The sequence below is a fragment of the Rhinoderma darwinii genome, chromosome 3, assembly GCF_050947455.1.
Source record: "Rhinoderma darwinii isolate aRhiDar2 chromosome 3, aRhiDar2.hap1, whole genome shotgun sequence".
NCBI lineage: Eukaryota > Metazoa > Chordata > Amphibia > Anura > Rhinodermatidae > Rhinoderma > Rhinoderma darwinii.
The window spans coordinates 22193755-22209593 of NC_134689.1; the positions used below are offsets into that span (position 1 = coordinate 22193755).

The 15839-nt window shown below is 44.5% G+C and overlaps 1 protein-coding gene across 1 annotated transcript; it reads right to left on the reverse strand.

The window, feature by feature from the left end:
• Positions 1–1119: 1119 nt before the first annotated feature.
• On the reverse strand, positions 1120–6908 carry SAP30L (SAP30 like). Its single transcript, XM_075856113.1, has 4 exons — positions 6607–6908; positions 5264–5386; positions 4610–4708; positions 1120–3570 (listed from the first exon to the last, which is right to left on the reverse strand). Exons 1-4 carry the CDS (start codon positions 6796–6798, stop codon positions 3439–3441), a joined length of 546 nt encoding a protein of 181 aa, XP_075712228.1. The 5' UTR covers positions 6799–6908; the 3' UTR covers positions 1120–3438.
• Positions 6909–15839: the final 8931 nt, after the last annotated feature.

Below are 15839 nucleotides of genomic sequence, written 5' to 3' on the forward strand. Positions count from 1 at the left end.
TTGGACTTTTACTTTAAACACGCCCAGTTGTACTTTTGCAAGCCTCATTTGCATAAATACAAAAATGGTCATAACTTGGCCAAAAATGCTCGTTTTTTAAAAATAAAAACGTTACTGTAATCTACATTGCAGCGCCGATCTGCTGCAATAGCAGATAGGGGCTGCAAAATCTGGTGACAGAGCCTCTTTAATTATATTTCTCCCGAACTCAGAAGTTTTGATCGGTAGGTGTCCGAGCACGGAGACTCGAACCAATCGCTAAAACGAAGCGGCAGAAGCGCTGAGCCGCTTCGCTTCTTTTTTACTTTTCTCGGAAAGCAAATGCAGCGGTGTACGGGCGCATAGACTTTCTATTGAGTCTGTACGCCAACTGCTCGGATTTCCGAGAAAAGCTGAACAGAAAGCAAGCGGCTCAGCAATCACTTCTGCTGCTTCCTTTTAGCGATTGGTGGGGGTCTCAGTGCTCAGACCCCCAGCGATCAAACTTCTGACATGTCACTATCACATGTCAGAAGTTTGTTATACTGTTTGACATGGCTGCCTCGAAAACGCCTATAAATAATGTCATTGTAGGGTGCGTGGTATGGAGTCGATGTATACAGCGTGTTGCTCCTTCATTGTTACATAAAGACTTTTGCTGCAGTAATAGTAACTATACGATCGGGATAAACAGTCCCTTCATCATGTAAATGCAGTCTCAGCTTGGATTTACAGAATCAGATATTCACTTCCATCCGAGCAATAGGGGTAAATGGGTGGAATGATCGTCACCATCTGACCAGCTTTGTTTTAAAAATAAAAATAAACAATTTTAAAAAAACCCCACAGTATTAAATTAGATAAAAGAGCATTATTACATATTATGCATGTCTGCAAATGTCTAATATTAATAGGCAGAGCGATAAATCACAGCTGTAGTATGAGCTGAATCAGAGATTCCTGTAGGGGAAAAAAATATACGTTTTTGGCTTTGACAGGCATTGGCTGCCGGTGCATGCTGGGAGTTGTAGTTTTGCAACAGCTGGGAGAGCCACAGGTTGGAGACCACTGCTGGTCCAAAGCTATAAGCCCCCCTGTATTGATTTCTATGGTCAGCAGAAGAGGATATCTCTGTCTATGGATGTGTTCCCTATAAACAAGCTGTGACCCCCCCCCCCCCCCAGACAAAACCCCTACATAGCCTATATATCAGTTTATATCGTGTACTCACTGCAACCGATATATACTCTACCTGTTCCCGTAAACTAGGATTACCCCCAATATTACATAGAACTCATCATGGAGCAACAAATGCCAAACCAAGCAGATTCTCCCTGTATAAGGTCAGCACAGAACCTGCCACACGGGGAGATAAAGTAACGCCAGATGAGGAACATTCAGAAAAAAAATGTTACGTATCCACAGAAGAAATACAACGATTGTGGGCTATAGATAAAGCTAAGCAGATGCAGCGTCTGCCGATTACATAGACGTGCCGGACCATAAAACATGGAGGTCTGGAATTGTTCCCGTCCCTAAACCACGGAGATCGCAAGAAACATGTGACCATATAAGAAACAGTGAGGGGGGGGGGGGTCAATAGGATTCCTGGGGTTATATCGGGGCTGTTAAAACATGGAGTAAAAAAATAAAGAAAAGATCATGTCCAGTCCTGGAGAAAAGCTGCCACGGTCAGCGCCAATTATTGCTGAGAATCAAACACGCCAAAGCGGGAAAAGCTGCCAACAATAAGTGTCCCCCAGAGTCTGCGGCCGTTTACTATGTTACTGCGATATCCAGGAGGCAGAAGGATTCAGGGCTGGGGTCATTATGGAGAACATCAATAAAACAAAAATGTGATGTCCTAATAGAGTTATACCAGTGGCGACAATCACACCGACTAAACAGTCCCCGAAAGTGCCAAATAGAGGGACTCTGGTGTCACATGGTACATAATGACCCCTCTCAGCCAATCAGCAGCTCTGAAGAGGATGATGTAATGCCGTCTGGGCCTCCGGTTTCTGAGAAGTCATTGAGTACGTCACATGATCTTGTGACACCGCAGAACTATAAGGCTATGTTCACACGCAATGGAAACGCTGCAGATTTCCCGTCTGTATATGTGGACAGAAAATCCACAAGGGAATAAAGTAGATAACATTAAAGACATCTCATCTGCACGCTGCGACTTCTGCATGGAAATTGACCTGCGGCACGGATTTTAAAAACGGAGACATGTCAATTTCTGTTGCGGATTTTCACTCCTTTCAAATCCGGAACAAATTCCACGTGTTACACATGAGGATTTTGGTGTGGATTTGCCACAGAAAAATTTGGCGCCTGTTTTTACAGTTTTAGAAAAAGTTATTCATTGTATAATTAAAAGCTATATAGGTTTTCCAATCTACCTTCTGTACAAATGCCTCAAATTTTTAAGATCTCTGCTTGCTGTCATCCAAAGGATAAAAATCTGTCCTGGTCATGTGATGGACAAAGAGTTGCACGGTTCGTTAAGACACAGCGGTGAGAACTGTACTGTAACGAGCCGTGCACCTGTGTGTCCATCACATGACCACGAGAGAGAGAAAACAAACATTAAGGTTGGTATTGAATGACAGCAAGCGGAGATCTTAAAAACAATGAGAAAGGGATATAGAAAGTATACTGGAAAATTATATAACTATTCATACAATAACTAACCTTTATTGGCTGAAACCGTAATACCGCTTTAAGTGCCCCCTTGTCAGCCTCCCTCCATGGTTTGGCACTTTGGGGGGTTGTTTAGTTGACGCAATTACACTCACTAGTATAACTCCATTAGGGTACCACGCTCAGGTTAGAATTTAAGGAGGTCTGATATAGTGACCGATTCTTTAGGAGTGGGTGATAAGATCTTAAGTGTCATTAGTCACATGGTCTACTGCTCCGAAACACAACCGTGCCCGAGTGCAGAGGAGAAAGGGACTGGCACATAATGCAGGTAGACATCACATCTGGATCACAGGATCCTGGTCTTCACCAGCAGGAGGAGGAGGAGGAGGAGGCGGAGGCTACCACCCCACCATGACAATGCTTTAATTTTACCAGCTCCGATATCTAATTTATCAGGGGAATCCCATAAAAATGGCCAAACCCCTTTGGCTTCTCTCCTGTTTAAAGACATAGGACATTAATTCTGTGCCACCCAGTGAGCTATCTCTTCATTCTCTAATTGTGAGTGCAAATAATAAACTATGATGAGGACTCCTCCCACGTGGCAGGGTTCTCTCTCCAATCTGTTTGTGGTTCATGCAATGTGGAGTGCCACCATCGTCACTGTTATTTGATAACGATCTGCTCCTGTGGACCAGAAGATTCTGATATGGCACGGGGTGCGCGGGTTTTGCCGCATTTACGATTCCTATGTACAAATATAAGTTTGTTGGTTCTTTTGCCGGCCGGGTCCCATAGTCTCTGTGGCTAGGCGTCCAGCTGTTTGCTGCTTTCGGATTTCTGGTCCAGGCGGCTCCGGTTGCTTTTCACCATGTAGATGAAGTAGGCCAGGGTTTCCTTCTCATTTACAGGAATGTTCCGGAAGTGCCGGCTCACAGTCTGGTGACGGGGAGAAAATAAATCCTAGTATTACATGCTATAAAAGACGAGTCAACAGGAATTTTACGGCAGGATTTGAAAAAAACGGATTCTGTTATATCATTTCCCACACAAAAAAATGATTTTAAAGAGGACCGGTCACTAGGACGTGCAAGTTGAACTGGTTTACGGATCTGAATAGCGCTGTCTCCCTTATTCCAGTGACGGTTTTATTTTTTTCCTAGACCCCGCCCCCATTCCAGAGATATGGCCCACTGCTGTGTTGGCCTCCTATAGGCTAATTTGCTGTAGTTAGCCAACAGGGCGTGAACTACCCTCAAGCAGCCTAGCGCTGATTGGTCAGTATCAGGGAAGCTAGCTCCTCCCCCTAACAGCAAATTAGCCTACAGGGAGCAAACAATAGTGGGCCCCATATCTCTAGAACAGGGGGGGGAAAGGGCTGTCCACGAAAAAAACAAAAAACAGTGCTGGTATCAGGGAGACAGCGCTATTCAGGTCAGTTAACCAGCTCAACTTATAGAACCCAGTGACCGATCCTCTTTGAGATATATTCTCTTTGAAGGAATTAGGAGCCACGTTACATATAGTCTACAGATTATACAATACAACCCAACTACAAATTGCAGGGTGATAGTTGTAATTCTTGTTGCAATGTTGGCATACGGGTGGCACAGTGAGACGTCGTATAGGAAGTCTTTGCATGCATTAAAGGGGTTGTCCATGAGGACGTCATAGAAGATGGTCCCGCTTGAGACCCCCCCCCCTTCTATTAACCAGAGAGGAGAGCCACTAAGAAAGAGCTGCTCTCGATAGCAAATCCAGCCTGGCCAGGTGTGACACTGTACCACATTAATTTGAATGAGCGCCTTGTAATACTAAATTTTTCCTGTAGTGGCCGCTGCAACTTCTCCAGCTAGATCAGCTGATTACTGGGGGCGGGGCTTTCTTTTTTTTAGAAGTGAGTGGTTGGTTCATCGATTAATTATTATAATCTGGAATGTTGATCCGGGGATCAGTAGGGTCAGCATCAGGACTATACCTCTGCCAGTTGTGCCTTGTTAAGTCCAGGGCGGGTCTGGAGCTTGTAATGCCTCTTGTACCGCCGGAGAGTATTCACTTGAAGTTGAAAGAGGTCCACCTGCAGTAAAGCGAGAGGGGCTTTGTTACTACATCACGTGACCAAAGAACCAACACAGATCTCCCATGCCATCTGAAAACCAAATCAGTGCAAGTCAACAGCTTCCCTGGTTACCAGGACCTGAGCGATATAGTTGCTTGACCATTGGTCTCCAACACTGGTAACATATGCCAGCTAGGCAAAACGAATGGCTGCCACAATCACAACCATTATGAGGCGCTACAATAACGGCTACTTTGAGGTAATTGAGGGGGTTCCTCAATTCAAGACCCCCATCCAGACTATACAGCGGTTACTAAGAGGAGCTCTTACACTGGAGGACCCAGCAGACGTGGACAGCCCATTGATTACAATGAGAACTGTGTAATGCTTCATTTACCCTGCGGTGGCGCTGCAGGGAAATTAACACTTGCTGGAGTTCCCTCACAGATCACAGCTGGTTGCAACGCCCTGTGATCAGCTCATTTTCAAGGAACTTTCTGAACAAAAAAAATGCATTTTGAAAAGTGGACGACCCCTCTAAAGCGCATTAATCACAGGGCGGAGAGCTCTAACCTCTGGGACATCCGTGTCGTGTTCTGGAGAGTCACCTCCATCATCGCTGGTTTTTCTCTTCCTCTTGTTCCGGACACTTTGAATAAAATTCTTGTGGAAGTCACAAATGTAAAGATGTCGGACCTGAGAAAGACGAGCAGATTAGCGGGTAATAAGTAAACACAAAAGACTCAGCTGCCAAAACTGTCTAACCGAGAAAAAGACCCCCGACTGCCTCTAGTAACCAATCACAGTGCAGCTTTCATTTTGCAAATGGCGCTGGATAAATAAAGTGCGGCTGTATTTCAGGTGGGTATGTATCCTGACCGTATATAGGGGAGATTGTAGCCATAAGGTGTCATAAAGCAGGAGACTTCTGGTCCCTAACCCTCTTGTATTTGATGGCAGGTTCTTCTATTAAATAGGGGGTGTTGGGGTGAGGCGACTACGGAGGATGGGGGACCCGCTGTCAGTCATTTCTACATCCAGAGGTTGAAAACCTGTAAAGTCCTGATACTTCACATTATAGTATACGACATAATATACAGTGTAATAATCTAATATATCAGTAAATGCAGCACATTATAATAGTGTGGGGAGGTCCATTATACTATAGAACAGTACAATATAGGACAGCACATGATAATATACAGTATAGAGTAGTAGATTATATAGTGATGGGCAAAGAGGCATAGTATTGTACATTATAGTATATATCAGTACAGTATATGGTAGCACATATAGTACAGTATACAGTGTCAGTACATTATAGGTCGGTACATGACAGGTCAGTATATTATATGTCGGTACATTATAGGTCGATACATCACATATCAGTACATTATAAGTCAGTATATTATAGGTCGATACATCACATGTCAATATATTATAGGTCAGTATATCACGTCAGTACATTGTAAGTCGGTACATGACATGTCAGTATATTATAAGTCAGTACATTATAGGTCAGTATATCACGTCAGTACATTATAGGCCGGTACATGACATGTCAGTACATTATAGGTCAGTATATCACGTCAGTACATTGTAAGTCGGTACATGACATGTCAGTATATTATAGGTCAGTACATCATGTCAGTACATTATAGGTCAGTATATCACGTCAGTACATTATAGGCCGGTACATCACATGTCAGTACATTATAGGAGACTACATGACAGGTCGGTACATTATAGGTCAGTACAGGACATGTCAGTATATTATAGGTCGGTACATCATGTCAGTATATTATAGGCCGGTATATTATAGGCCGGTACATTATAGGCCGGTACATCACATGTCAGTATATTATAGATCATGATATGGCAGTACATACACTATACGATATATTGGGGTGACTTACGCTCTTGTCGATGTCCAGTTTGAGCTTCTTCTGGGAGATGCTCTTCTGCACCCTCTTACTGAATGACGCGTTCCCCGCCGGCCGTGCGCAGCGCTCCCCTCCGTCTATCAGACAACAGGTCTGGCCGAAAAAAGGAGCAGCCGGGGCGGGAGGCCCATCCCTGCTGTCCTCCTCGGTGCTGAAGCCGTTCATCCCTATTTACTACCAGAACCGTCCAGACATGCCGGGCCTTCCCCAGACACACTGCAGCAACCGAGCCGCCAGCACCCTGACAACGGAAGTCCCGCCCTCCTCACACTGGCAGACAGGAGCCACGGTAGGGCGGGGTTTGCTACTGACAAGAAGATTTACTATTGGTTGTAGCTGTCGTCAGTTAAAATGAGTGTGGACTCGCCTTTTCCTGAAACAAGTATTGACCAATGAGGAAATGAGGCGGATTGGGGCTAACTCCTCCCTCTAATCTGTTTACATTTAGCTGCTAGTACATAGTACTGTGGAGCGCGGGTTCTTTTAGAACTTCGCTAGGGCCGGGAAGGCATTGTGGGATTTGTAGTCCCATGTCAGGAAGGGACAGGTTGCCTGCTAGTAGTCATGTGGGTACTTAAAGGAACTGTACAAGTTTAGTCTGGGGTTACTTGCGCCTTGTATGTCCTGAGCGAGCCACGTGACTACTTGACATTCATATTTGCATATTTTTTATTAGCATATGTCAAAACTAGGAGTGCGTCCAAAACATCTTTCTATTGTACTTGTTCTATGTTTTTTTCCTGATATTGGCTTACAAATACTGATGCTAAATAATGACCAAAATACACAAGTGGGAAGCAGACATTAGGGAAAATGCTTACGTCCGTATTAAAGGGGTTGCCCGGGCAGGCAGCGGTTCTTCATACTGATGACTCCACAGCATAGCTCATCAGTATATGATCAGTGGGGGTCCGACACTCTGCACCGATCAGCTGTTCTTGCTACCTCTGGGCGCTGAAAGCTATGCAGTGTGCTGGAAGCAGATGACTCCGTACACTATATAGCGGCCATGGGCAGTGCTGCAGTAACCCAGCACGGCCGCTATACTGTGACTGGAGCCATTTGCTTCTGGCACCCAGAACAGCTGATCGGTGTGGGGTCTGGGTGTCGGACCCAAAACCGATCATATACTGATGACCTATCCTGTGGATAGGTTATCATTATGAAAAACTGCCCCCTAACTGGACAACCCCTTTAAGGTTCCGATTTGTACGGAACTATAGTAGAGATGCCATAGAAGTGTATGAGCCCTCTACTCTATATCTGTATTCCTCCAATCTTATACCAAGGTTTCTTTCTGTCAGATTCTATATGGATCTAAATCGTGGCATGCTTCATCAGGCTATCTCAGTAGGTACAAACTCCGATAGAGCCTATATGGCAGTGCATGAAGATGTGCGGCTCCGGGCCTGTGCCCATAAGCCAGCCATACATTAGAAATACCTCCCAACTTTGTAGTTTTGTAAAGAGGGACACGTCTCCTCTGTTAAGCCACACCTCTAACCCTGCCCATTCTCCGCCATTTACACCCGATTCAGCACACCCAGTACAATGCTCCCATAGAACCCCCTCAACAGTATAATGCCCCCATAACTGACGCCCACACAGTATAATACCCTATAACTGCCCTCCACACAGTGTAATGCCCCCATAACTGCCCTCCACACACTATAATGCCCCATAGCTGCCCCCACACAGTATAATACCCTATAACTGCCCTCCACACAGTATAATGCCTTATAGCTGCAGTAAATCGCTGGCCTCAGTAGTCATGTGCCATTCATGGCAGCATCACTTCTGAGGCCAGCGATTGGCTGCAGCCATATGTGACCACTTCAGGATCTAAAACATCATATATTACAAATTAATGGAGTTTTCCCACAAACGCATGTATCCCTAATCCACAGGATAAGGGGTTAAATGTGTGATCACTGGGGGTCCAACCACTGGGGCCCCTAGTAATGAGAAGAATGGGGGACTGAAAGTCCCCCGAAGTGCTCCATAAGAATGGGGCGCTGGTGCTCATGCTCGGCCAGCACTCCATTCATTTCTATAGGACATCCGGAACCGCTGTCTCCTGCAGCTCCATTAAAATGACTGGAGCTGTATGCGGATGACGTCCTGTTATTTTGTAAATCGCCTCTAACAACGATTCCCGCAATTCTTAAAGTTATAAAATCTTATTCAGCAGTCTCCTTTTATAAATTGAATGTTGCTAAATCCTCCATGATGCCTATTCATATTTCCCCACAAATGAGAGCGTCTATCTCTAAATTTAAATTTACTTGGGCGGAATCGGGTCTGAAATATCTGGGGATTACGCTCACTCCCAACCCTTCTCAGGTAATCCCTACTAATTTTTCATCTCTTATTGAGGCTCTTAAACAGGATTGTATACAATTTGAAAATCTTCATCTTTCATGCTTCGCTAGAATTCAATTAGTTAAGATGTTTTTGCTCCCCAAATTTTTATATCTATGCAGAACTATTCCATATATCCTTCCAGGTTCTATTACAGCACCACTCCAATCCTTATTTCTTAATTTTATTTGGAATAAGAAGAGAGCTAGAGTAGCTAAGAATCTCCTTTATCGCAAAATAAAAAATGGAGGGATGGGTGTACCAAATGTTGTAGCCTATAACGTAGCGGCTATTCCAGACCAACTATATCCCTTTTGGAATGATACGACACCCTTTCTGTGGGCTGTCTTAGAAGAGAATAGTCACCCTAACGTTTCATTTAAATCTACTCTTATAGCGACTCTATTAGGAGCTAAGATACCAAAATTTACTTTGACTTCTATGACCGACTCTTTACAGGTGTGGGTACGATATGTTTGCAAAAATAAGTGGGTTCATGTGTCGAAAGATTGTATTCCACTTTCTGTTCTGGGGTTCTTTATTCCTCATATTTCCATGTCTCCTTGGGTTGCCGCAGGTATGAAGGTTATTTCTGATTTTTATGACTCTGACACTTTTCAGACGTTTGAAGACTTACAGGTTTATCAACTCTCCCATAACCTTTTTTACCAATATCTGCAAATCAGACATTGTATCCAATCCATGAAACTTCCCCAATCACCTACTAATCTCACTTCATTCCACAAATTCTTAAATAAAGGGCAGGGATATTCAAAGGGTTTACCACAGTTTTATGATTTGATCCTTGCTCTGGATAATAAGGGTAAAACAAGTTACATGTTAAAATGGGAGAGGGAACTGGGTTCAGTTTTTCCTGAAGATACCTGGATTAAAGCTTCAAATTGGGCCGCAAAACACTCTAAGGCCTCATTTACACGAACGTATTATACGCGCGTGCGACGCGCGTGCTTTGCACGCATGTCGTACGCACCTATATTAGTCAATGGGGCAGTTTAGACGATGCGTGAATTGCGCTCAGCGCGTGTGCGTAGAAAAAAACTCACGACATGTTCTATAATCGTGCGTTTTTCGCGCACTCACGCACCCATTGAAGTCAATGGGTGCGTGAAAACCACGCATGCCGCACGGAAGCACTTCCGTGCGAACTGCGTGATTCGCGCAAGAGCTGTCAAACTCCTGAATGTAAACAGAAAAGCACCACGTGCTTTTCTGTTTACAAACATCCAAACGGAGTGTCAAATTCGAGATGAGCGCACCGAACTTCACCGGGTTCGGCCAAACTCGTTTTGACCGAAACCGGTAAAAAATGTTCGGGTACGCGACGTCAGGAGACAGTCACTGTCCACGGTGCTGAAAGCGTTAAACTGGTTCAGCACCATGGACAGTGACTTCCGCCGAAAATCCATGAACCTGTAAAAAAAAAAAGACGTTCTGACTTACCGATAACTCCGGTCCGACCTCCCGGGATGACAGTTCAGTCAAAGTGACAGCTGCAGCCAATCACAGGCCAAGCACAGGCTGCAGCCAATCAAAGGGTGGAGCGGTCTCAAGGACTGCGGCGTCATCCTGGGAGGTGGGGCAGGATGACAAGAGTGGGACGCGTCACCAAGGCAACGGCCGGGAGCCCGGACTGGGGGAAGCAGGAAGTTCTTGGTAAGTATGAAAGTCTTTTTTTATTCACAGGTTGGTGTATATTGTGTTCGGCATTCACTGTCGAGGGTGCTGAAAGAGTTAATGCCGATCAGTTAGCTCTTTCAGCACCTTGGACAGTGACGGGCGTCGACTAGCCTCATCTCTATGATGGCGGCTGCGCGAAAATCACGCAGCCGCGCATCATACACGGATGACACACGGAGCTGCCAAGTGCCTTTTGCGCGCGCAAAACGCAGCGTTTTTTGCGCGCGCAAAACGCACACGCTCGTGTAAATGAGGCCTAAATGTGTAAACCATACTGAATTAATGCGGAAAATTCACATGCGGTGGTATTTAACACCTTCTAGACTAGTGCATATCATCACGGGTTCTTCTAAACTTTGTTGGAGAGGTTGTGGACAAATAGGTTCCCCTTTACATATGTGGTGGTCGTGTCCATCAGTGTCTGGCCTTTGGGTTCGGGTATTTGCACTTATTTCGGAATTCGTACAGGTTCCTGTGCCGTTATCCCCTGCCATAGCAATTTTGGATATTAATCTGGAGGAAATAGATCCGCTAGATAGATTAATTATTCATCATATTCTTATAGCCACTAGAATGGCCATCGCACAATCTTGGAAATCTCCGATTTCCCCCTCTATCCAGGAGGTCATTAGAAGAGTTAATAGCCAATGTTATCATGAAACTTATTTAGTTTCTGATTTAGTTCTTCATGGTCGGAATGTAAAGAGATGGAATTCTTGGACTCATTCAAAATACTATATTTAATTATGATCTTAAATGGCTAATTTGAGATGTGTTTTACTTATATGGAGTGTCATTCTAATACGAACAGTATTGTGTGTCTGTTACTTATGTGTATTTTTGTTTGGTTGTAATGTATCACTCGGGGCAAATAGAAAGCTGTTGCGCCGAGCGTCCGAGGGACGTACTCACGCCGGGCGCAGGCAAGTCACGAGTCAGACCGTGATTCGTAACCTGCCTGCAGTGAGTAAGGTCAACGTAAGCAAATTCAATTTGCTTTACGTTGACATTACAGGTTAGGAGGGGGGCGTGGCTGGCCAGAGGGAGCCCGAAAGTGGGAGATTATTCAGACCTCCCGGGACAGCGGCAAAAAAATGGGACTGTCCCGCCGGATCTGGGAAGGTTGGGAGCTATGCATTACAGATAGGCGGCCGTTTTACGGTTAGTCTGTGAAGGTTGTTGTTTTGGATGACAATATCTTATAAACGCAAATCCCCAATCAATCTCTGCCTTGATCTGGGTCCTGGTCTGGGCTTCTATGGGTGGGATGCTAATTTGAAGTTTGACACAAGCAATTTTTCATGGACTTTACCCCGACAAAGACTGAAAAAATGCAACACGATTCTGGAAGACCTGCAAATTTCTGCTTTGAAGAAAGCCGAGGCTCTGAACATTTCCATAGAAAGAGTTGGGTCCATAATTCAGTATCATCTGGAAATGAAGGTGTCTGCCGAGTGGGTCCTCAAATGTTTGTCAGCAGATCAAAAGTGTGCTCAAGTGCAAGCCTCCCGGGGAATTCTTAAGTGTTTTCGGCAGGATGCCGATGCTTTCCGGTCTCAACTGGTGACGATGGATGAGACGTGGGTTTTTATGGTCTTGAGTCAAAAGAGTAGTCAAAGTAAAGGGATCACAGTGGTTCACCATGTCCAAAGAAGTTCACAGTGCAGAAGCCGTCACATGAGGTGATAACATCTGTCTTCTGGGATAAAGATGGGATACGGCTTGTGGGCTGCCTTGCAAAGGGGTCTACTATCACAGCTGTGTATTACACAACACTTGTGGATAAATTGAAGGAGGCATTAAAGTAAAAAAGGCGGGAAAGTTGACCCAAGGTGTCGTGTTCTTTCACGACAACGCCTCGTCCCACAAGGCAGCAATCATCCAGAACAAACTGGCTGAACTGGGCTTCGAGATGCTGGATGATCCTGCTTATTTGTCTGATCCGACACCCTCAGATTATCCTCCTCAAGGGAACCAAATTCGACTCAATTTCTGATTGCAGCGGCTAATGCCTGGTTTGCCGCCCAACCAAAGCAATTATCTCTGGATGGGTTGAAGACGTTGCAACACCGCAGTCAGAAGTGCATTGATATCCGAGGGGAATATGTAGAACTGAAAATTCTGAGGTCCCAATTTTTTGTGGTCAAAGCCACAGACTTATCAGCACCCCCTCGTATATCGACCTTTTTAGTCATCCAGTGTATGGCTAGCTTTGGACTGAAGATCGTAAGATTTTGACCTTTGGGGGGATTTTAAATTCCCTGCACAATGTGAGCAGAGTACCGTATACCACAGCTTGTGAATAGTCAAGTTTTTGTATCGAAAGGTAATGTGTCGAAATGTGCAAATTTGATCCTGATTGAATAATCAAAAAAGCAAAAGTGGCAGAAATACACAGAGGAACTTTACAGAAAATATATACAAAGTGAAGAATGTTGCAAGACGAAGTCAGAATGGCTCTGAATTCTTTACCAAAAAGATTGGCAATTATGTCATTGCTCCAAGCAACTAAAGTAAAATCAAAGTGCTGACTAGGCCAACAAATCTGGAAAATCACCCAATGACCAACAGTTTGGAAGAGGTCTTTTTATATCTAGATTCCAAAATAGACGACATGAAAGAATGGGAAAACTACTTTACAATCCCACTCATACCTCATGCCTGTAAAATTGTACGTAAGATCCGTCAGCGTAGACTGGAACTATACTTTGAAAGGCAATTGCTGGATATACGTACAAACTGGATTCAGAAAAGTCAGACGTAACGCCGCCGGCTCTCGCTCATTGTCCGGTGGACTGTCCCTCCTCCAGGCCGCATTTGCTTATGTGCCTTTCTTCGCAGCCGCACTGTTCTTAGTGCCATAAAAGAAAAGCGGAGTACAGAGCCATATGTATAAAAGTATAACAAATTTATTGACATAGAAAGAAGACAAACATTTAAAAAAAAGTATATAAAGAGAAGACTCTATAAATATTTACATGGCATGACAGGATAACAGACCATCCATATAATATAACAAGTATACGGTAGTCTCTGTATTAGAGCTGTAAGGAGTGGGTAGTGCAGTAGCCGGAGTGGCAATACCCTATCTAAAGTGCAAGTGCCTATAGTCAGGACAATACAGTCCATATGGAGATAGGAGAAGCCAAAGTATCAGGAGATAAACAGCACCTTAGCCATCTCAATGGTCCTAGAAACGTGCATACCATGTGCAGAACCCCAACGCGCGTTTCGCGGTAAGTGTTTCCTCTGGGGTGTACACCTCGAGATGGGTAAGGTGCGGTTTATCTCCTGATACTTTGGCTTCCCCTATCTCCATATGGACTGTATTGTCCTGACTATAGGAACTTGCACTTTAGATAGGGTATTGCCACTCTCAGGCTACTGCACTACCCACTCCTTACAGCTCTAATACAGAGACTACCGTATACTTGTTATATTATATGGATGGTCTGTTATCCTGTCATGCCATGTAAATATTTATAGTCTCTTCTCTTTATATACCTTTTTTTAAATATTTGTCTTATTTCTATGTCAATAAATTTGTTATACTTTTATACATATGGCTCTGTACTCCGCTTTTCTTGTATGGTATTCGTTTTGGAGTGGCCCAACTAGTGAGAAAGGGAGGGTGTTGTTTTTGGACACGACCTAGCCCGTTATTACATTGTTCTAGTTTATATATTTGTACTGTTCTTAGTGTGTGCACACGCAGCGGAAAATTCTAAAATGTATCACCAATCACTGTTACGCCCTAGGACTATTTAAGGCCCCTTCAATATCCACCCGCTGCCTCAGCATTATTAGAATAACAGTGTTATCCAGCGAAGGTTCCTGTATGCATCTGTTCCTGTCTGCTATTTCTATCAGTTATCAGCCTATACCCAGTTGTCCGTTACAAGCCTGTATCCTGTCTGCTAATGTTATTAGCCAGTATTCAGTCTGCTATTGCTATCTGTGGTCATCCTGTATCCAGTCCGCCATTGCTATCTGTAGTCAGCCTGTATCCAGTCTGCTGTTGCTATCTGTTGTCTGCCGGTGTCCAGCTATCCGCTGTCCACCTGTGATTCGCTGTCAGCTGCCATCTGTCAAGGTACCATCTGCCAGTGCGTTTCGCCAGCAGCTACTCCGCAAGATGTAGCGACCTGGTAGCCCCCCCCCCCCCGCAGCAAAGATAACGACTTGGTAGCCTTTCCGCAGCAAAGACCAGTTTCCTGTTTAAGTGTTATAGGGTGAAGACCAGGGAGGCTACTAAGATAATGCCCAAGCTAAACCGGTGGAGTAGCCCAGTGGGTCAACAGAGGAACAAGAGACATCATCATAGATGTACGCTGAATAATTGAAAGGGACAGCAAAGCCTTTGACTGCTTTGATCATGTCAAATTATGGAGTGCTCTCTGGAAAATGGGTGTACCTGAAAAATACAGTTAAAAATTGGGTCTGCAGCTAAATATGGAGAAAACAAGAGTCACGAAGACAACGCAGCCTATGTTATAGGTAATGGAGAAAACAGAACAGTCACTGCTTTTGCCTACATGGTCAATTATTAACAACAAGGGATCCAGCAGCATAGAAAGAAGACTGAGGGCTCATTCAGACGAGCGTGTATCACATCCGTTAAAACAACGACCCTCACACAGACTCATGTATTTCTATGGGGCCGTTCACACGACCGTTGTTTTAACGGAGCATGTGAAGGGTCCGTGGATAAATAGAACATGTCCTATTTTACTGCGTGTCCCGCATCCCTCCATAGACTAGTCGTTGACAACGTGTCCCGCATTGGTGCACCTCGGACGTGAAAAAATATCAGTTTTTAACGTCCGAGGTTGCCGACGCTCATCTGAATGTAGCCTTAGACTGGCCATTGCAAGGCTAAAAGGCTCTGTGCACATCCGCTTTTGTAAATTCCATTGTTCTGCACAACTAAAATTGACGGACGTGTCGGATCTGTTGCACCATGGACCCCATTGACATATGTTGGGGTCCTTCATTTTACCAGAAGAAATAGCACTGCGTGCTGCGCTATTTTTTTTTCAGTTAAATGTGACGGAATCTCTGATGGAGGCTCCAACGCACATGTGAACAAAGCTTAAAGGGTCATTCCAATCTCAGACATTTACGGCATATCCACAGGATATGACAAA

Bases quoted from the DNA above. Each gene is read 5' to 3' on its own strand.
- SAP30L (XM_075856113.1), bottom strand. From the start codon at position 6,798: ATGAACGGCTTCAGCACCGAGGAGGACAGCAGGGATGGGCCTCCCGCC. The intron at 4,709-5,263 runs GTTAGAGCTCTC...GCTTTACTGCAG, and splicing joins ACGACACGGATGTCCCAGAG to GTGGACCTCTTTCAACTTCA. The intron at 3,571-4,609 runs GTATAGTCCTGA...CCCCGTCACCAG, and splicing joins ACAAGGCACAACTGGCAGAG to ACTGTGAGCCGGCACTTCCG.